The sequence below is a fragment of the Gordionus sp. m RMFG-2023 genome, chromosome 2, assembly GCF_954871325.1.
Source record: "Gordionus sp. m RMFG-2023 chromosome 2, tfGorSpeb1-WG-v2, whole genome shotgun sequence".
Classification (NCBI taxonomy): domain Eukaryota; kingdom Metazoa; phylum Nematomorpha; class Gordioida; order Chordodea; family Parachordodidae; genus Gordionus; species Gordionus sp. m RMFG-2023.
In genome coordinates, this window is record NC_088776.1 from 58,467,425 (window position 1) to 58,491,094 (window position 23,670).

Here is a 23,670-nt window from a genome sequence, read left to right on the forward strand (position 1 = left end):
ATAAACTATTATTCATAATTTTTATTTTATTCACAAAAGTGTATAAAATCATATCCGCAAGATAGCCTTTATTTTAAATTTTAAACTTTTTTTAAAATTATTTTTATATTTTTCTTAATAAATTTAAATAATAACGAGATGATAGCGGCAAAAAATAAAATGTTTTTGTAAATATTAAAAGCAAATTATGCCCCAACATTTCCCCTATTAGATAATTTCGAGAAATGTTCAACTGAGGGAAATTTTTTCTAATTGGATGAAATATATTTAAAATTAAACAGGTATCTGGTATAAATTAAACGATTAAAAGTTAGGGAGATATATGAGTTAGGGTTAACTAATAAGGTCAGGGGTCAGGGTTTAGATTAGTTTTTTTATCAATGACAAATCTAATAGCCCCCTCCCTAAATGTCTATCGTATATACAAAATTTCGCGTATTCAGGTAAAAAGTGTTTTATAAACGATATAGTTATATTCCCATAATTTGGAAACTGGAACGAATCTAGGACCCTGAGTTCATTTTTAGAAGTAAACAAAAAACCCATTTTTAAAAAAATTCAAAGGAAACCAGTTTCTTAACAAAGGTATCGCAAGTAATTCATATCATCTTTCTTTCTTTCCGCGTCAAAAATTAAAGAAGCGGAAACCTAGGGCCCACTTTATCGAAATCGTAAGGAACGCAAAAATAGGAACAACTTTAAAGGGAAGAAATTCATAAACAGGAACAAAAACCCGTGTGATTTGAGATTTTCTGACTTTTATGAATTATTCTCCCCAAATTTTATAAGAATTTTCTGACTAGCATATTTACATTTTTTTCTTTCAAAAAAAAACAATAATTAGTATTGTTAAAGGCTCTATTCTATTTAGCCGATTTTTTTTAAAAAAGGACTAATTCAATATCTTATCCAGAAAAATATTACTCAAGCTTAAAGATTTTGCTCTTAGATGACACCAAGGTTTGGATATCTATTAGCGAAATCTCGAGGCTTAGGCAATGCCTTTCTAGCTAAAATATTGTGTTAATGGTTTTCTAAAAGTCGGCTCAAATCGAGCCTTTTATAACTACACTAAGCTATAATATATTATCTATCATGTACGAGAAGCTTTGAGAAAATAATTAGTGGGCACTGCGATAATAATTGAATTGATACTGTTTATTGTATTTTTAAAATTTCATTTAAAAAAAAATTTATTACACATAAATGTCATTCATTTTTTTTTAAAGAAATACACATTTAATATATAGTAAAGTGAAAGCTAAAAGGCGTATTTATTATAATTATATTCCTCTAAATCACTGCTAAATTTTACACTATTTATTTATTTTTTTAGTTTATTGATAAATAGGAAAAAGAGGTGGCGATTTACAGTGTAGAACAAGTTTTTCTTAAATGTCACCATTTACTTTTTTTTCCCATATATAACGAATAATAATTTGTCTCCTTAAAAGTCTTTTGTTACAAATTTCATAATATTCAAGGCTTGCATCATTAAAATTATATTATACGTTAAATATTAAAAAAAAGGTAAACGTTCGTATGCCGTGCACACGCATATCTCAGAAAATATACCATTGGCAGAATCCCTTTTATATCATAATTATAGATCGTCCAAACAATCCATAGATACCAACAGATTTAAGCGAAACCGTTTACACCAAACTTTCCTCTCAATCATCTGTGATTTATTCCTAAACACCTCGTGGGGTTCAATAGAGCCAAGATGGACAATCCCGTCTATGGCCTCGTCTGCTAATAATTTAGATTTTACGCGCGAAAGTGAGAACGAAGAGGGGAACATGAATGATGATCTAATCGTGATTGATAATTCCGACGATGAGTTTTTCGTTATACAAGAAATCGTTTGAAAGATTAATTTTTTTTAGGCTATTTTCTCGACACTAATCTGTTTAATTTAAAACAATATCTTTTTATTGGAGTAACCGTATATTGCCTATTTTAATCCTTGTATATAGATCATAGAAATGAAATGATCCTAGGGTTAGGAAGATGCTTGCCAAGAAATTTGACATGCCATCTCATTATAACTCATTAACCTATGTTACCAGATTTTTCGTCTTCCTTCTTCTTGCGTTAACATTTATTCTTTGTAAATAATTCATAATACCTCAACAATTTTTTCTTGATAACAAATTAATTAAATTATATATATATACCAAATTGTTATAATGGTATTATATTTTATTTATAATTTACATTTGGAAATCTTTTTTTTTGAAAAACATGTTCAGTCACCACTACAATCATGAAAGATATAAAAAAAAGGTTCGATTAGATTATAACCAAAATAACATTACGTAAGCCTAAAGATTTTGCTCATAGCTGGCAGAAATGTTTGGACATCTATTTGCCGAATCTCAACTGTTACATAACTAAAATCTTAATCGGGCCATTTAAAAAATAGACCCAAATCGAGCTTTTTAACAAACACTAATTTAAAAATGTGATATTTTTTATATTTTAATCATTTAAATTTGAGAAATGATGTGTATTAATAACTAGTTTGAAAAGATTAAAATATTTTTTTTTAGAAAATTATCGATGAAATATTTGTGAGTAATATGGATATTATCGATCAAATTTTGTAAAAAAAAATTAAATAAAGTTTGAATAGCATTTAATAATTTTCGATTTCTCATATTTTCCTCTGGGGTATTATGGCGAAAAGAGCAATATTTCTAATCTTTACAAAAGCCAATGACTAAAACTGCCTAAGATGTTCAGACAGATATCCAAAAAGAGACATAATTTGCTGAATTGCTGAGACTTTTTATTCTACAAAAAGTAGAAACTGTATAAAGGGTGCCTGACAAGATAAGCCTTTGACATCAAGCTCTTACTACATTTTGCCCTCGTAGAAATATTAAAATGGCCAGAATGAAATGCCATCTGCACCAGATAAAAAAACTTTTAAAAACAAACCTTGGTTGTACAAAATCGATTTTTTTTTCGCCGAACCCAGTGAGGGCAGGACTTTATTTTAAATAGAATTTAGGAAGTTTATCTTCCAACTAATAATATTATCTTTAATATAGTACTTGCACGATTAAATTTAAATATTCAGCAAATACACTCGTATAAATTTCTCCTTATTTGTACGATTGATTTTCTTAACTCTAAAATTAACCGATTTCCAATTCTGATATAAAAAAGAGGCATTCTTAAATCATTTTTTATAGGTAATATTCAATCAGGCAAGTGAGATAAGAAAATATAAAATTGGTATACGAGCTATGGGCTTGGCCCATAATTTTATTGATGATGTTACACTGCTCAGTCTCGGCCCTTAGAACTCAACTCAAAATGCTATTAATTTTGAGTGTGAAATCATTGTCACTCTTTTCCTTCCTTAATTATATATATACCCTCCATTTTTAATATGTTACAGTTTTTATTCCAAATTTTTATAATTATTTTTTTAAAGATAAAGAGAATTCTAATCAAATTGTCATGTTAAGTTCCAATGGTAGGGTAAAAATATTTAGGGATGTAGTGATATTGTGAAATCGAATAAGGGCCAGATCATTTTTATCCTAGAATCTTCACTCGTTATATTATTTTTTTTTCGGCCTCATACAACTCAAGATTTATAAAATGTTTAAAAAAAATATATCAAAATAAAATAAATGCTAGTCATTCAGCCAAAGAATAATGGTAATTTAATTTTTCTAACTTCGAGAAATGGCGATAAAAATAATAAAGATTGAATAAATATAATATAAAGAATTTTATTTTGTAGGAAATAAATTTTAATCGCTATAATCATTCAAGGTTCCCAGTGTGTTGGGATATAAGCAATAAAGTTCTTCGGGAAAGTGGGCTGAATGACAAATAGGATTTCCTTTTAAAACGAGAATTTTGAGGTACGAGCACGTCGAAATATCCTCCAGTCCTTCTTCCAGCTGTTTGATATCTAGGCAGTTTGTAAAAAAAAAATTTTTTTTTAAAAAATCAAAAAATGTTTGTGAATACATTCGAATTAATTTCCTTTTACTCGGCCCTTAATTATTTAATCACCGAATCAGAGATGCCCCAATACCCACGCAATAGAAATGTGATATCAATCTTTTTTATAGATTTATCTACCAATTTTTCAAGCCGATGAGGATATACTACTGTTAAATGGTTCATTAACGGAATATTGTATATGCCTTTAGATGTCGATAATATATATCTAGACCTTTGTTCCATCTATGACAAAATCTTCAGGCTTGAGTAATGTATTTCTGGATAAAATATTGAGTTTGCTGTTTTTAAAAATCGGCTCAAAAACGAGCCATTTAATAAAACTAATAAGAAAAAAAAGGTATTTTTCCCTCGATTTATTTTCCATGTAAATTATATTATATTAGATCAAAATAAATAACTTCGTATTATATTTAGTCTTACATTTTTTAAAATAACAAAATAAAATTAATAAAATATAACGATGAATTTTATCTTTGCACCTTATTTTATCCCTCTGATATTATTATGATTTCTTCCAAAATCGGAGGCATCCAAAACCCCGTTTTTTTAAGGTAAAAAGTAAAACGTATGTTTTAAATAAAACTCCCTATAGAAAATATATTCTTACCATATTTTGTTTAATTTTTCATTATACTCATTTTATAATTTTTCCATTTAACTAAATTGAGTTATTACAAAAATAGCCAACTTTCATTTTAAGAATTCTTTTTTTTTGAAAATTTAAAAATAATATTTAAAATTAATTTCATTTGTATTTTTTTCCCATGATTTTTTAACATGTGCCTACCTTTTATTTAATAGAGTAGCATCAGTCCTTTACAAATTCGAAATGATACTCAAAGTAATGTTAAACGGCTCTATATGAATGGATATTTTTTAAAAAAGGGCAACGTCAAATTTTATCTAGAAAATATAACGCAAGCCTAAAGATTGGTACAAAGGGGTCTAAGACATCTATTAGGGAAATTTCGTGGCCTATGCACTAGAAAAATATTGAGTTAGCCGTTTTTAAAAATCAGTCTAGAACGACCCGTTTAATAACATTAAAAAAAAATCTTTCATTATTATTCTACCTATGCCAACTTTGACAACTAAAACATCAATATCAATTTTTTTTATAAAAAATTCGATTTATAACAGAATATATTTTTTAAATAAACGATTCAACTATGTATGTATATATATCTACCATTATTTTTGATGGATAGATGATTTAACAATAAGCAATCCTTTAAGCCAGCGCAACTCGTGATTATATTGTCATCCACTATCAACACCTTCAAACAACTATTATTTTATATAATTGTAATTGTAAAAAAAAAATTAAATATAATTTAGGAGAAATAACTTTACCAGTTATAACAAATATTTCGAACAAATCTCAAAATTAATAAATAATAAATTCCTAGAGCTCGCAATGAGCGGGCGGGTTAAAAAAATTTAACGCAAGATGGACGAGCGGGTGGGTCAAAAACAATGCGGGAAAATGTGAATTATTTTTTTGGCGGGGTAATAGAACGGATTATTTATAATATATAAATAAAAAACGCCAAATAAACCAGAAAAATAATTATGGCAGGGTGGACGAGCTAATTAAACGATTGCGGGTATATAAAACCATGGGCGGGCGAGTTTGGATTATATCACCAATTCCTGCAGATGAGGAACTTATAAATGCAGGCAACGATATCCCAATAAATATCTCCTTTGATTCGAGTTTCTTCGAATTCTTAATTTGCTAACAAGATGTCATATTTTTAATTCTTCTAGGTGACTTAATTCCGATAAAATTCAACATTTTTTTCTAAACTTTAGTTAGTTGCCATTAATGCCCCTAACGTCAAAGCAGGATTTCTAATAAAAAAAAATTAAATTTTCGGGGTTCTAGGTACAACACTTAAAATTTTTTTTTTTAAATTTGTCTCGTGTATAGAAAGAGTGATAAATAAGGTGTTTCTTATAGATAATAATTGTCTGTCATCGAAATTTATAGACATAAAACATCATTTTCTTTCTAATTGATTTTGAAATTATTCTAAAAAAAAATGAGTTAAAATCAATGAATACATTATACGATTCATTCAATAAAATGCATTTGTGTATTTACATAGGTATAATTAGCTGTAAGACCATTTTATGGTTTGCACCGTTGAAAAAATGTCAATGAAAATTTCATAATATAATATAAAACGATAAATTCCATTTAGTCAACATGCCGCAACAAAGCTGATTCCTATGGATACACCCTTTTAATAAATGAATCGTTAATCTAGTAGTATATATATATCACTGGTTAAAATGCACCAAAATCATTTGATTTTGCAAAATTATATTGAAAATTAATGCATATCAATATAGGTGCCATGAGGATAATTTCAAAATTTAATTATCAATCAGGAAAGCTCTAAAAAAATGTGATAATATTAGTTACAATCTTTCTCCTTCCTTTTTATTTTATTATTAGGTATTTCAAAAAATTTACCGAAAAAAACTTTTTTTTTAAAAATAGTATGGCCATCTAATATAGAAAATAATGGAGTGTTAAAATTATATTCCTTATTTTACTATTTATATATATATAAATTCTTTATAATATACCTCATCATTTACCAAAAAAATGATATGTTGATAGATAGAGTATGACGTATTTATGGCTTAGATTGACAAGCTTCAAGATTATAACAAATAACTATGAATTTTTATAGACATATAATAAATGTGCTCTATTAATCATTCTAGAGGCTCGAATTTTAAAACGACAGAAATAAAAATGTAATGTATTTGCTTAAACCATAAACCCTTGCACCAAACAAGAGAGGATATTTGATTGAAAGAGACGTCTATATAAGATAGAGCCAAAAATTGGTACGTTAAAATTCGCGGGTTTTCTGGTACAGCCATGTGAGTCAGGTTGAATCTGTTCAAACAGAGTTTATTAGTATCGTCTTGGTGGTGATGATCCCTGGATGAGAGGGTTAATTTGTTTTGCCAAAACTGTTCCCTGATGAGGTATTTACTTTCTCGAAGATGTCAATAAAAAATCATTAATTAAATTTATTTGAATATAAATTATTAATAATTCCAATTATTTATCAAATCAAATCCTCACTCATAGACTGATAAAACCCTTTCCTGTCCGGATCTATGTGATCGGCTAATTTGTCGAGGTAAATTAAAATGTCCTCCAAAATTTCGTTTCTGGCATTCAAACTAAAACCCATTTCATTTTCATTCTCGGCCACGTTTTGATCAGCGCTAGGGATACGGAATTTCAGTTCGTTCAGCCGATCAGCTAAGAATACCCAAGTGAGCATAGACCCTAAATTTTGAAATCGTAAATAAGTATAAAAATACTTTGATAGACATATACACAAAATATTGGGAAAGGGGATGTAAAAAAATGATAACCCTCGATTTATGTTTTTTTTGGGATGAGGGGGGAGGGTGGGGGTGAGGTTAAATAATGTGTCAGGGTGAACTAATTTTTATCTTTTTTTAGTCAATATTACATTCTATTCAGACAGCTATTTAGAATCCTACAAATGTGAGGTTAAAAGTAAAACAAGACTTAAAATGCAGTGATATTTAAGATAGATCTATATTTGCTTATTAAATAAATCATGCACAAGAACCCAATGATAAAGAGGCGTGCCAAAGGCCAGGTTACGTTTGCTTCCGTCGCTACCATTTCTCTTAAGCACTAGTTTCAAAAATGAACGGTAATCAGAAAATAGTGTTGTCAAACCACCTACCTTTGATCAACTATAAAACAGAGTAGCCATGTTTTTATTCAGAAATATTCTAATCAATCTTCAAGTTGAGACTCATCTTAGAGGCTTAATTCATTTTAGGCTAAAAGCTTGACTTAGCTACAATAGAGATGGTCAAAGATAGGTAATTTAACAACACTAATCAGAAATTACCCCACTTTTGTAACATTTACCTATTTTTATCTACTGTGGGGCAGGGTGGGTAGGGGATATCTAAGATTTAGTGTTGTTATCCATACTCGAGTTCATAAGATTGAATTTTAATGGGAAATTTTATAATTATTCGGTCCAAATACAAAAAACAAATGTCACAACATATATTGTTGCCAAAAAATGATCTAAAGTAATTCGTAATTAGACATGTTGAGCCATAATAATTATGATGATATGTAAATTTATATTATATTAAACATTTATTATTGGGTTCCAATTGAATCAATTCCTTGCACGTGTTCATTTGTTCAAAAAGTAGATCTTGGTATTTGAGTAATCTTTGAGTTGATTTGATTATTTAAGTTTTAAGAGTATCTTTAAATTTAAAATAGACATATCATTAGTAATTCTCAGGAAATTATTCATATTATTGCCAGCATTTGCAATATCATTTAAAAAAAACTTCAAATAAAAGTGTAAATTTAAAGAACTCATGTTGGGTATAAAAAATTAATTTTAGCCTTAGAAACATATTTTTTTTGCAAAGTTTGGTAAATCCCCAATAATAATTGGTCCAAAAATTTGAAATTCCCGGGAGATTTAAATTTGCAATTTTATATTACACCCTTTTTTTAAATAAGAAACTCTCTCTCTGCTCTTTTCCTTTCCAAATTCTAAAACTTCGTGAAATTCTAAAAATAAAAGATAATGGTAGAAAAAACTTTTCTTCCAATCCAATCATTGGGATACTCCATTTATAGAGATACAGCACGTGATCTTTATCGGAGGGCATGATCAAATCAATACAACGTTGATCGAAGGCGTAAAAATTATCAACAACGTCGTGGGTGGATGGTACCAAATAACGAAACGAAAATTTGTAATCTTCGTCTACCAATGAGGTCCAATCATTGTTTAAATTACGAATTAGCTATTTTTTTTTTAATTTAGGTGAGGGTTAGGTAATCCTAATTAGAAAAAATAACCACCATAATCATCTTTATGGCTGTGTCCTTATCCTCGGATAGCGCCATTAGGATGCGTTCCGTTATTCAAAACGACCCTACATGTACTTAACTTCATTTGAAAGACTAGTGACTTTCATTCATATTTTTCTTTATAACTCCGCTGCTCATTTTTAAATGGAGGGGGGAAATACTCGAAAATTATATTAAAGAAATGATATAGACAGCGACCATCTCTGTAGAAAGGGCCTTTTTACGTTTAATTTTAAAATAATTATCTGCCAATGAAAAGAAAGGTGTTCAGATCTTAGCTCCTCTAAAAAAAATCATCAAGCACATAGCCTCAGACTTCTAAAAATAGGCTTACTTAAAAACAATGAAAAGAATTCTACTGCATATCTAGAAGAAGAATAATAATTATGTATGGAAACTATTAGGAAGAGGAAGGATGTAGACGCGCCCATAAAGGTTAGGCTCTTCCCTGGGCATAGCGTCTTTGGACGCTTTTTTTCTTCCCTAATTTTTATGTGTGTTTATTTTTTTTAAAAAAAAGGAATATATAACTAAAGAATATCCCAATATCCCGGCGAAAGATGATGGTGAGAACATGGAAAATATATCTCTAAATTTCTTTTAGAAAAGTATATATAAACGATTTTTACCCATAAATCGGTAGGGAAAATGTTCAAACTAGATCCTTTCCCGCAAATTTTATCCCATTTTCGATAAACTGGCGAGCACTCCAACAATTCGGAATCGTAGACCTTACCCTCGTTCAAAATAAAATTGAAGTAAAACGTCTTGTCCGCGCGGTAAGAACCGTCGCGTCGTAAATCGTCAGAAATTTCGTGTTCAAGTTGATCATCAAAATTGTTTAAATATTTCATTCGCTATTTTTATTTTTATTTTATAAAAAAAATATTTAGAATTTTTAAAAAAAAATATGATTGACTTTCTATAACTTAGGGGTCTTGAAATTCCGCGACAAATCAACTAAAAAAATATCTTTGGATTACCTCAATTTAAAATGAATAAAACCTTGACACGATGGTTAATTTTATGATCTAAAATTTTATTAAGATTTAAATTTTCAGAGCGCTAGTTTCAAGCCGATCCATAAGATATACGCGTTTAAAGTCGAAAATAGAAATTTTTATTAAAATCTCATCTCATCTTTATCAAAATATATTTACGCGAGTGGGTCAAAAATTATAAAATCATTTTTTTGTCGCCCTGTAAGATTTAAAATTCAATGTAAAATAAATTAAGAAAATATTCCTAGTGTTTTCACAATTTTCTGTTAAAACCTTTGTGTGAAATAGCTAGGTAGCGAATTATGTTATTTCTTTTTTAAAAAAAATCCGTAAGTTTGTAATTATAATTTAAAAAAATATTTTTAAAAATCTATCACGTGAAAAACTGCTACGTGCTAATGAGATGTGATATGTAAGCAAGCAGCCCATAGGAATCGATTATTAATATTATAATTTGGATACTAATTTTATAAAAATAAAGTTTTCTTAATTGGATTCCGTAAAAAATTAAATTAAATCCTGTCGCTTGTTACAGGATATAAACTTTTCTACGAAGCACAGCAGAAATATGTCACTCAGCCATTATATCAAAATCCAACGATCGTACATTTATAACTTTTTTCTGTTTTATTTTGTGGTGTATTGTGCAACCGATTTTGGTAATATATTTCTATTTGAGAACTGTTGAATCCCAAAATTTTTCACTGATCACTTCTGATAACCAATTTGATATTTAGATTGATTTTAATTTACCATTTTTTTTTGAAATCAATCCATAAATAATAAATGTTTTATCGTGCAAAAAAAACAAACTGTTTATGGGGTTAAACAAAAAACGACACGACGAATCGCAGATAAAGATGTCCTGGACAAAGAAATACTAAACAGAAATACTTCAATCTTTAGAAATAAAATGCATAAATAAATATATTCTGGGGTATTTTTGTTCGATGTCTCAAAAGTGAAATCCTTTAATATAAAATATGGGAAAACGTCTATGGCTGTTTGATATTATTATTTTTTTTAAATAATAAAAATTAAAAATTTTTGTTGATTTTTTTAACCGGAAATAAGAATAAACTGGGAATGTTTTTTAAAATAGATTTCATATGTAAAACTAACAAGAGTTACAAAATGATATATAATTTTATGAAATCACAATCTGCAAGCACGATTTTCGACTTAAGGTATATATATTTTTTGCAACTAGTTAAGAAGCTTTAAAATGTGAATTTCATCTTTAGGGACTTATTAAACACTTGTTATTTTGTTCGTTAAAAATAATATTACGGCCCAGGCCAGGTAAAAACTTATGTAGAAAATTTCCAAGAGCTACTGAAAGCTTGGTTAATCTATAATGGAAATTGGCTAAGGTTAGACGATTTAGCAACATTACTGCTGGCACTTAATTTATAAATAATTTCATATTATGCATAATAGGGAAACACATGATCCCATTCATATCTTTGTCAATATTCAGCGATATCCATCTGCTATTTATGTGCAATCCTCAAATATGGAGCACGATATAACTTCATTTCTAAGAATTCCTTCTGCCCACCCTTCTTCCGCTCAATTCCTGCTATCTGCTCCTTTTCCTATTTTTCAATTTGACATCTTAATCTAAATAATAACATTTCGATTGGTATTTATTTATTCAAATTTATTTAATTTACCTTAACAAAATGGCTGAGCGTAATGCATATCAATGAAGGGTCGGCCCTATTAACGTATATCACTTTGATATGAGGAAATCTAAAATCATCCATACTCCCGTTTTGGGCATCTCCTTGCCCCAAATTGTATGTTTGATTTTCCGATACAATCACATTAATAGGCATAGCTTCCATTTTCTTTTCGCTCATATTCTCGTTGATAATACTGCTGATCATTGAATCGGAGTTCTCTTCGGCAGGAGAGAATTTTTCGTTTACGATTGGCATTGATAGACGGGTCTCATTCGCCATAGTAGACTTTATTTCACCGCGATTTCGGCTCGAATCAATGAAATTTGTAGCAACTGAAAATCGATTCATGGGATTAGGGTTTGGGAAGAATGACGAAAAGAAATGATTATCTAAAACGTTTTTGTATATTTGGTTTTTTTTAAAAAAATATAGAAGATAATCTTAAAAAAATTTGAAAATTTTTAGATCATCGTGGTTTAAATTAGTGGAAAAAGATTTATTTTCTAAAATTTTTGGACTTCATTTTGAAATAATAGGTGGATAATATAATATTTGCTTTAAATGACATAATAATTAGATTATAGATGTTATACTAATAAAAAGTATATTATAAATTAAAACCATCGGTTTCTTTACAGATTACAAAATTAGATATGATATCGGATTGGTAATTGGCCGTCAATTTAATATCGGATCAGCCTCCAAAAAGTGGTATCGGTACACCCCTATAAAATTTATTTCTTATTTCACATTAAATTAGATGTCAGTTTTTGTAATTTGTTAAATATAATGTCATAAATATGACTTTGGATTTAAAAATTTTATTATCAATCAAAATGAACAATAAAAATATGATACACCATCTAGCACATTTGTTTTGATAAATGGGTGTATTTAGAATTATTAGATATCAGGTGGATTCTAACGTTTTATTAAGTTGACTATACTAAACCCACCCTCTTCTGATAAAAAAAATAAATAAACTATACTAATTACCTTTATCCTTATCCATATCACAATCCTTATTATCAAGTTCTGGTTTATTGAGGTGGAAAATGAGCCAATGCAGATAGAACCATGCGCTCTGGTCATAGGGGTCAGTGTATATCGCGTTAATCAGAATAAGTGAATCTTTGGAGGTTATATCCTGAATCAAAGCGTCTAAGTATATTAAAATAGCATTCTATAAATAGGGTGAAAATTGAGGAAAGTAGTAGAGCCTGGATATGGGGTAAAAAAATTATGGGTCTGAGTCTTGTCCGATTAACCAAGATTCACCTAGAGCAATTGGTAAAGGAAATATGCATTAACTTGATTAAATAATGAAATTTTAAATTAAATCACTCAAGACTCCATTGATATACAATACGAGCTCGGTGAAAAATAAATTTCTGAGATCCTGGTCCTACCATAATTCCATCTACAAACTGAATGAATTGAAAAAAAGTCAATTTATTATACCCTTTGATATGAAATATTTCTTAATGCTAAAATTTTGAAAAAAAGGTAAAATAGTTTAATTAGCTCGATTGGAAAATTTCCTTCCTGGAGATTGTAAGAGCCCCAGTGGACCTAATTTTCAAAGAGAACTTTTTTGTCCAACCAATCAAATCTGGGTATTTTCTTTTTAAAAATAAGTTTAAGTCCGGTCCAGAAAAAGTCCATAGGCACCAAAAGGAATACAAGGTCCAAAACAATCTGACCAATGAGAAAATGTCGGCCCAAGAAACAACTGCCGGCAGTCAGACTAGAATTCGGCTATGTCCTAGCAGAGCTTTCAAAACTCTTGAGCGGTTTAAAATGAGTCACGGGTTAACATAATGCTGGCTGTTTTTTTTAAAAAAAAATTTTTACGTTTTCCTCGCTCCATATATTTATTAAATTTGTAATAACAAACAACAGAGGAAAGTTAATGCAAATTTTACCTTGCGGCGATTTTTCGCCATCTTTCTTTTCCAACTCTCGCGCCATTTTAACCTTTTCCTCCCATAACACGGATCTGTAATGCCAGGCTGAATAGTTGGAAAAATTTTGCTCGATCTTTTTTAGGGTGTAATCTAGCTCGGAATCCAGAATTATATCATTTTGGCGATTCTCTTCTGCGTTAGAATTGATTTGTGATTGATATTTATTGGCCACGAAACGTCTGTGGTCCCAACAATGGACTTTATTAACATGTTTTTTTTGTTTTAGTTTTTTTAAAAAAAAATACTTTTAATTGGCAAAGTCTATTGCTGTCAAAATTGGATTAAATTTTTAAAGATTAACATATTCGGTAACATATTTAAGAGACTATTAAATTAAATCATAATATAGATTCATCTAGCCCTTATCATATATATACCAATGTAAACACTCCTTTAAAAACCGGGTTCAAGTTCTTTGATACCAAGGAAGAATAATGGCTCAAAAACTGAAATTAAAAAAAAAACAGATGTTATGCTTGGGTAAAGATCACTTAAAATCAGTAGTTCCTTTTAGTGTTGTTAAATTACGTAATTTTGACCATCTCTATTGTGCTTTAGTCAAGGTTTTGGCCTAAAATATTGAATTAAGCCTCTAAGTCAGGCCTCAACTTGATGATTGATTTGAATATTTTTGGTTAAATACATAGCTACACTGTTTTATAGTTGACTAAAGTTAAGTAATTTAACAACACTAGTTCCATTTAAGAAACCGAAATTTGTGTAAAAGAATGAATTCCTTTTTTAAACAACATGTAACAAAAAGTTAAGTGCATATAAAGTTCTGTGAATCAAATTATCTATACTCTACAGTATAAATATAGGGCATATAACTTATGTCATATCCATCCTCTATCTGACTATAGGTTAGAAAAATTATTATTTTTTCTTCAAATTTTGAATCTCTAGATAGAAACTGAGGTGGAAGCCTCTGGGAGATAGCCCCCTAAATTGGTTCTACATAAAAATATAACATTACAAATGAGATATTTATATAATAATTTTGGAAAGTTATTTGTTTAAAATATTTTAAATTAGGCCAATTTATCAACTGATAATACAATGGGCTGCAACCAGTGTATGAAAATCTAGACTAAAAAGAATTTTGTATTCGATTCTGAATATATTTTTTTAAACAAGTGGTTCTAACAGTTCCTAATTAAAAAGTGTGTAAATTTGATGTGATTTCGAGGGTTTCTGGTTCAAAAGTTCTAGTAATCAAAAAAAATCCAATTACATTTTTTAAAATAAACAAACATATAATTACTTGAACTTTTGTCAAAAACCCCAGTTCTTAAAAAATTTAAAATGGGTTCTGGTTTTTAAAAATGTTAAAAGTGGGTTCAAGATTCGGGTCACAAATACTGATTGTAACATCTGATTTATACTGGTCATATTTTCAGTGTCACATTTGAAAATAAATTATGAAGTAGAAATTAGAGTTATTTAAAAATAATCAAAATTTAAAATCAAGTCACGAAAGTGATAAAAATTTTAAAATAAATTCAGGCAAGGCTTAATATTTTAAAAGCTCAATTGCCAAGCCCAAAAAATGTTTTAAAAATCCAAGCAACGCTTTAAAAATGGGGGGAAAAAATCAAAAAAATCTGGATTAAGCTAAAATATTTTTATCCACTGTCTTATGTAGATAGAAAAGGTGAAAAAAAAATAGTGGCATCATGTTTTATTATTTCATATGTGGCATCAATAAATTCCTTATCATTCATTGATAAACAATGATAAAAAGGAATATGATAATTAAATCTCACTTGTGCTTCACATTTTTATAAAAAAAACCAAGCTTGAGTTTCAAGGCATCCAAGCAATATAAAAAGATCAGCACCAACCTCAGCTTCTAGAATTCAAATGAAGGAATTTTTTTTGTATCAATAGTTAGATATTCATGGGCAAGTCATATCCCTGAATAATATGACACATCAGAGACATGCAGGCCTGGCCTGGGTATACAGGCAATGCCATATTTTATTACTTTAAATATAATACCTGGGCCTTTTTTTAAATACCTGAGCCAAGAATATTTTTTTTAAAAAAAAAACCAGACTGGGCCAGCTCTAAATCTCAGCCAAGCCTGAAAATATGATGTCTGGGGACTGGGATATGCAAAAAAAAATTTGTGCCAGGTCATGCAAATGGTACCTCTCCTCTGCAGGTCTGTCATATATAAAAATACTTTACAAAGTAAAAAAAAAAGGAACTTGCAGATATTAAGATATGCTTTGCTGAGAAATTCATTCATCCTCTCACTTCAAGGGTAATGGGTTAAAGCAATATAATAATAAAAGCATTTTGGAAAAGAAAGCATCTTTCATATGCCTAACTGAAATTTATATGTACATAGAAGTTAAGGTCAAATGGTATTAATATAGCAAACTTTTCATGTATATTAGTGGCAATGTATATAATGTCTTATAAAATTATGTAATATTTATAGCAGATATTTTATTTAACCTAAAATAGCTATTTCAAAATGTGTAAAATTATTCTATAAATTTCTGAAATTTGGTCATGAACTTTTGAGTTATTTTTAATTTATACACTAAAATTAAATAAATTGATTGCCATATTAAACAGGCAATAGTTCCCAGTAATATATATATAATTTTATTCCATTTTACTTTTCCTAACTTTCTATATTTTAATATCCAAAAATAAGGATTATTACAATTTCTTTGATCATAATTCAAAAATTTGGAGGATAGATCTAGTTCACGTTTCCAATCAGCATTAGGCATAAGTGTTAGAACCCAAGCTCTATGGTGCCAACATGAATAAGATTTAGGGTTAGAAGCCAGGGAGGCTTCAATGAGCTTATTCTCTGTTTTGCAAATTTCTATAAATTCGTCAGAAGTTAGCCTTTGTTAAATTTTTTAAAAGGCATGTAAATATGTTAAATTAAAAATTATATAATAAACAGTTATTAAAATTATATTATTTTAATATTAATGATACTTAATAATAAAATAAAAAACTATGAATGATAATTAAAAATAATAATTTATTTCAAAGTGGTTAACTTAATATTTTAATATGCTTACAGATTATGCTTATTTAATAAAATAGTTCTTCTAATATTCCATAGAGTATATATGTCAGGATTCTGAATCAAAAGTTCAGCAATTACTTTTAGGACTTGATCATGTTGAGATATATCGTTTTTCTATTGTTTTCTTTTAGAAATTTTTTCAAATTAATAAAAAAAACTTTTTCAATAATTTCTTTAAAACTATCATAATATATTTTAGCTTTTTCAGACTCCTCTTCTTTTTCTCTTGCCTCTTGTTCATCATTAAGTTTTGATTTAACACGTCCATGCTACAATGTAAGTATAAAAATTTAAAAATATTCAAGATTTACCATTTAAAATCAATATTGTTTATCATGTATGCAAAGGGTCGAAAATCTTTATCTAATCGAGATATCATGTGGATCTTATTAATGAACCATTGTTTAACTTTGTGCAATGGCGTCGCTAGAACAGGGGCTCGAGCCCCCTGAAAAATTTGAGTATCACCCTGAAGAAATTTTTTTTTAATGGCTCCTTAATATCCCCTTGAACTAAGAATAATTTTTTTTGATTTCCTTCTGAATGATTTCTTTTATAATTTCATTAAGTAATATATTTAATTTTATTATTTAGAAATTAATAAGAATATTATAATTTTTATTAAATAAATACTATTTTAATTATTGGATTAGATTACTACATTTAAATTATATTTTCACTATGTCAGCTTGCAAAATTCTGTATTAAAAATATAATAGCAATAACTCACTGAATATTAATTTAGATTTAACAGTTGAAGTTTAATTGACTTTTAATATTTTAATTATTATATAATCCTAATTAAATATATTCATTCATTTTAAAATTAACAAATTTAGTTATGTAATTAGCCGAGTTCTGACTAATCAACTGAATATTTAGTTTTAAATTTTATTATCATACCTATTCTTAAAAATATTTTCAATCTCCAAATAAATATAAGAGATTTCTTTATAAAAAGTATGTAGACATATAGTTTATAATCCTCTTCTATATACAGATATAAAATATTAGACAAAATGTCATTTTATAACATATTTGAAATGATTTAATATTATAACAATTCCTAATAAATGGTTTTGATAATAAATATAGTAACAATTTGCATTCAAGTATTTAACGCCATCTGTTTAGTTACAAATTTTAAATATTAAACTTGTAATTCATCCTGTAATAGATTTAATAAATTTTATTCTTCTCTTTTTTTACATGTTTTTAAAGCTATTTTTTTTTTTCGAAAAACAGTACTGAGTTAAATTTTTAATACAAGTATATTTTTGATATTATTATAAACTACTATTATTTAAGATATAATCAATGACATAAAACGGCTCGTTTTGAGCCGATTTTTAAAAACGGCGAACTCAATATTTCGGTTCCCCGTCATTACAGAGAAATCATTACAGAGAATGTATTTTACGGAGAAACTTTTATAGAGCTTTATAGAGAAAGCAATTATAGAGAATGTCGTTTATAGATAAAATTTTATAGATAAAGTTTTATATTGAGAATAAAGCTTATAGAGAATAATTTTATAGAGAATAATTTTACAGAAAATTATTTTACAGAGAATGATTTTATAGAGAATGATTTTACAGAGAATGATTTTATGGAGAATGATTTTACAGAGAAAGATTTTATAGAGAATGTATTTTATAGAGAATTATTTTATAATGAATGTATTTTTATATAGAATTATTTTATAAAGAATATTATTTTATAAAGAGTTTTATTTAAGAATATGATTATTATTTAAAAAATGTTATATATAGGAAAAAAAATCAGTATTTGACATAACTTTATATATTAGAATTACCTTATATAAGCGAATAATTCGTTAGTTTTTGAATTATTACAATTGTACAGAAAAATATTTTTTTATCTTTGCACAAGGTTTTTCGATTATTAGATGATGGTAGATCAAAATTTTGACATGATTTGTAAGGAATTTTACTATATTTTTAAAGATAAGTACAAAATAAAATAGATAGTGGTGTTAAAAATTACTTTGGCAATGTGACTTAAAAAATGTTTAATACTATTTATATATGAAGTCATTATAAAATAAACCTTAATAATATACTGAGCTTAGTAATATTCATTTCGAAATATTAAATAAATTTTTTTCATAAAAAATCCAAATAAACATAACAAATAATATACCAATATAAAAAATATAAATATAAGATTAAATTAAACATTTAAATTATGGGATAGCCCTTAAATAATCCAGCATGGTTCTTGAATAAAAATCTTCAACAATTAGAAAAATCCTTTTAGATGTTTCGCGATATTCTTTCTTTCACAGCGGAGCCAATAGTCCTAAAGAATATTGTTCCAATTTGTAACAATTCAGACTATTTTGTCTTTGAGAGCTAAAAATTAAAATGTTAAAATTTATAATATAATATAATTACTAACTCTTAAGAAATTTCCATCGTTGGATTATGGGAACTTATATGAGACGAAAAACTTTGATGCCAGCTCTCTACTGAATTATTTGTATTCGGTTCACGGGGGGGGAGATCTTATTTCATGATAAATTCATAGGCACATAATTCCACGAATCCATGAATTACATCCTCAATTGGGATATATGCCAATGACATTAACACTTTTATATACATAGCAAAATTTGTTTCGGTTTTGTATGCATTGCAAATTAGCGGATTTTTTTGAACCGTGCGCCATATGCATTGAGGAATATGAAACAGGCATCCGCGCATTGCAATCAGCGGAAACGACTGTTTAAAAACAGATAATGCTGCTAATTCAAAGTGATGATGATGAATTTCGGATGTAAAAAAATTTGGAAATTTTTTATTTGATTGAAAATATTAACATAATCTTGTTGGCCACGTGATGCGATCAAAATCTTTAATTGTTTTCTCAATAAAAATTCTCTGTAAAATACATTCTCTATATAATAATTCTCTATAAAATTATCTATAATCGACATTCTCTATAATGTTTTCTTTGTAAAAGTTTCTCTATAATTGTTTTCTCTGTAATGGTTTCTCTGTAATAACGCGATACCCAATATTTCATCGAAAATAATATTGCAAGACCTGAAGATTTTGTTTGTAGAAGGAACAAACATTTATACATCTATTAGCGAAATATCGGGGCTTAGGAAATATTTTTATCGCTAAAATACTGAGTTAGCTGTTTATAAAAATCGGCTCAAAACAAGCCGTTTAACAACACTAATTTCTAATTTGTCATTGCCGTGTAAATAACTCCAGGCTTCAATATATTTCCATAATTATTTCTTCCAAAAAATTTTAATGTTTTTATTTTATCAATTTATATATCATAATAAATTCTGATATTAGTTTACATCGTGAGTGTCATGGCTATTACAAATTAACCAGCATCTATTATTTGTGTTGCTATGTAATTTAAGATTATTACTACAATGACTGAGAGCATATGATTGCATATTTTAGATAAACAATAATGGTCAACTGGGTAGTCGTCTATATATCATAGAAGATAATCTTTTATAAATTTAATATCTCGCAATAATTTTACTTATCTAACTTCCATTATGTCATCTAAAAGGATGCTCTAACCACCATATAGTTTTATAATTTCAATTGGTCGTTTCTTCAAAAATTGTTGATTTGGTTTAGGCCTATAAATTATTCTTTATTAGTACACTCGATAAAACATTGTCTAAAATGGTAATAGAGAGTTATATTAGTTTGTTAACCTTTTGTCAATGTAAGTTGCTAAGAATTATATTATTATGTTGTTTTAAAAACCATTATCAATTGAGGCATATGTATGAATTAATCAATCTTTTTTATCACTTGTAATTGTTTAGACGCAAATTTTTTTTATATCAGCAATATACTGTAATAATAGATTTTGTATTAAAAAATATTATTTTTAGAAATGTTTTATATTGTTTTGATTATTTATATTCCAGTTTATTTTGTATACACAATATACAAAATATGAAATTCAGAATAATTGTTCAGAGTTAACAAATTTTAATGGGGGCGAATCCCCTCATAATTTTTTTTTTAGTTGAGCCGCCTGAAATTGCAAAGGCTAGCGACGAGGCACCTGACATTCTTTTTCTGAATATATAATTTATATTTTCACTTTGAATGTTAATCTTACAGTAAAATTATAACTATTTTATTATCTTTCTTCAGTTTTAGCAAACCAATCCTTTATATTTTTTGTAAAAAATAAATTAAATGGTTTTTATATGAAAAGAAAAACTAATTATTTATTCAAAATAAAATATAAATACTTCCTATTTAAACTCTCTTATAGGTCATATCTTTTTTAAAAATTTGAAATTGTATCACCTTAGGTGAGTTTCAGTTGATTTTACTAGTTCGCTGATGTCAAAATATATATTCTGGAAACTGCTAGTATCAAGATCGTCTACTTACAAAATAAAAAAAAAGGAATTTTTACAGGTTGAAAAGTTCAAACTTTTTTTGTCGAACTTTCAGTCTGCTGATAGAATTTGATGAATCTATCAGAAAGTATTGATTATTTACCCTTCATTCGATCTTAACAACCTTATTGAATTATATCTAGAATTTGATTGCGACTACAAAAAGGGCACATGTTCTATTGGAACACCGTATAATATATATATTTTTTGAAAATAATCTGAGTGGAACAAATATATTTCGGTTGGGCAATAAATTAGAATCAGATTTTTCTAAAAAAATTATCAAACAAATAAAGAAAAAAGATTTTTGGTTAAATTTTAACTTAAGAATCCAAAGTCTTTTTTTTTTAAAAAAATGATCTATTATGAGCATAACTATTTCGTAATTATGATGCACATAAAATCTCAAAATAAAAATGATATTTTTTAAAGAAAAAAAATTTTTGCTCAATTATTTTTGAAATTTTTTTTTTCAAACTTATTATAAAGGATGCGAAATATAAAACTAAAATGAATTTTTTTTTAAAAATTGATAATTTAATATATAACTTATTTAAAGATTAGAATCCATTTCTAATTCTAATAGAAACAGATCCAAAATATTTAATAATGGTTTAAAGTTAAATAGTATATGACTTTTTTAGAAGAAGAGGAAAAATGAGGTGACATCAAAACGGGGAAATTTTTTTATTATTATTAAAATATTTAATAAAAGCAAAAAATGAATAAAAAACCAGATAAATATTACTCAAACCCTGAAGATTTTGTTCATAGATAGCCCATAAGTCGAAACATCTATTAAGGAAATGCTAAGCCTTGGGCAATATTTCTTTGACTAAAATATTGAGTTCGCGGTTTTTAAAAATCGGCTCGAAATAAGCCGTTTAACAACACTAGATGTGATTCTGATCTAATCCAAAAGAATGCCCTCAAAATTTACGAGAAATATACTATGGTTAGGTCAGGTAGGTCCTAGCAAAGATATACATTAATAATAATCGAAATTTACGAAGTATTAATAATTTTTATACTTCTTTTAAATTTGTAAAATCATGTTTATAATTTTAAAAATTAGTTTATTGCGTATCTGGTACATTAAAGAAATAAAAGTAAATTGTTTTTGTTATGAAGTTTATCTGGAATTAATTTTATTTTTATAAGTAAAAATATTTTATTAGTAATAATTTAACATAATATACGATACATAAAATCTTTTTGCTAATATAAGCATAATCATTTTTTTTTAAAATTTTACACATTATTTTAAGAAAAAATTTATTATTTCAATTTGGAAATGATAAAATAAAGAAGAAAAAAAGAAGAAAATATAGTATAATAAATAAGAGGTGTGGAAAGCCTAATTTATGAATAAATATCAGGCAGGACCTCGCGAATCTCTATTATTTAGTAAATTTTTAATAGACGAGATAACATAAAATTAAAGTGAAACAAAAGTGGGAATTAAAATCTTATAAAAAAAAGAATACAATTTAAAAATTAAAATCGGTGGAATGATTTAAAAAAGAAAATATAATTAATAAAGTTGAGATATATATAATCGAAATTAGGTTATGTCTGTAATTGTCAATGTTTTAAAAATTAAGTGGACAATATTAAAATAATATTTTCAGAAATATTTTTTTTTAAATAGTTTTCTTTTCTAACATATTTGTGATATATGTATAAAATTTTTTCCTCTAAAAATAATTCAGCTCAATAATTAATTATTTATTTTATTTAAAGTTTACATAGTTCAGCAATAGGCACACAGTGTACATAAATAAACCTTAATAAAAGTATCTGGGTGGAACAAACCTCCAGGAAACAAAATTAAGACCCTGTGGTTTTTTTGACTTAAATAGTTTGGAAAAATAAAACTTCAAGAGATTTTTGAGCAAAAATCTTCTTTTTTTAAAAAAAATCTTCTATTGGTAATAACTATTCTGTAATTTTATACATATATTTGTAAGAATTTTATTTTTTATTTTTTAAACTGATTATCAGTGAGATATTATATTAAAATGATTTTTTTTTCATAATTTAATTTCTAACAGTGAATTTATGCAAAGATTAGAATCGGATTTGAATTCTCCGATGTAAAATATTTAATAATAGTTTGAGTTATAGCATGATGTTTTCAGGGAGAGAAGAAAAAATGAAGAGACATAAAGAGGGAATGGGGTATTTGATATTTTACTTAAAAATATAATATTTTATAATTGCTATCAAAATATAAAAAAAAATTTTTTTTCCAGAAATTCAAGGCCTATTGAAATGAAGTGTTATGATCAAGATCTGACCCTGACCAAAAAAGTACGCCCAATTATAATATAGTCAGATCAGACAGGTCTAAGAAAAGATTAAAATTTATGATAAATTTAATAATTTTAATTTTTCCCTTTAAATTGGGAAAAATAAAGATCATATTTTGAAAATTTATTTATTGCGCATTCATGATAAAATTAAATTACATTTTCATCTCATGTTTTTTGTTATGAAGTTAGCGTCAGATTTTTTTCTTTTAAAGTAAACAAATTTTATTAATATTATTTTCAGAGTGTCTAATAAATGTTTTAATATTTGTATTGATAAATTATATAACAAAATATACAATACATA

General features: G+C 27.2%; 1 protein-coding gene across 4 annotated transcripts; it reads right to left on the reverse strand.

The window, feature by feature from the left end:
• Window positions 1–3,691: 3,691 nt before the first annotated feature.
• Window positions 3,692–17,044, reverse strand: LOC135923407 (geranylgeranyl transferase type-2 subunit alpha-like). 4 transcript variants are annotated; one of them, XM_065458131.1, is made up of 14 exons: window positions 16,943–17,041; window positions 16,790–16,900; window positions 16,624–16,745; window positions 16,251–16,441; window positions 13,529–13,768; window positions 12,600–12,764; window positions 11,592–11,992; window positions 9,544–9,771; window positions 8,639–8,847; window positions 8,175–8,254; window positions 7,103–7,312; window positions 6,863–7,013; window positions 5,183–5,280; window positions 3,692–3,937 (listed from the first exon to the last, which is right to left on the reverse strand). In XM_065458131.1, exons 1-14 carry the CDS (start codon window positions 16,943–16,945, stop codon window positions 3,774–3,776), a joined length of 2,373 nt encoding a protein of 790 aa, XP_065314203.1. In that variant the 5' UTR covers window positions 16,946–17,041; the 3' UTR covers window positions 3,692–3,773. The 4 variants fall into 4 exon arrangements, 3 of the variants coding, with proteins under 3 accessions (XP_065314203.1, XP_065314202.1, XP_065314204.1); XM_065458130.1 differs by having other exon boundaries at window positions 6,785–7,013; window positions 16,943–17,039; XR_010571210.1 differs by lacking the exon at window positions 3,692–3,937 and having other exon boundaries at window positions 5,200–5,280; window positions 6,863–7,009; window positions 16,943–17,044.
• Between the last annotated feature and the right edge of the window lie 6,626 nt (window positions 17,045–23,670).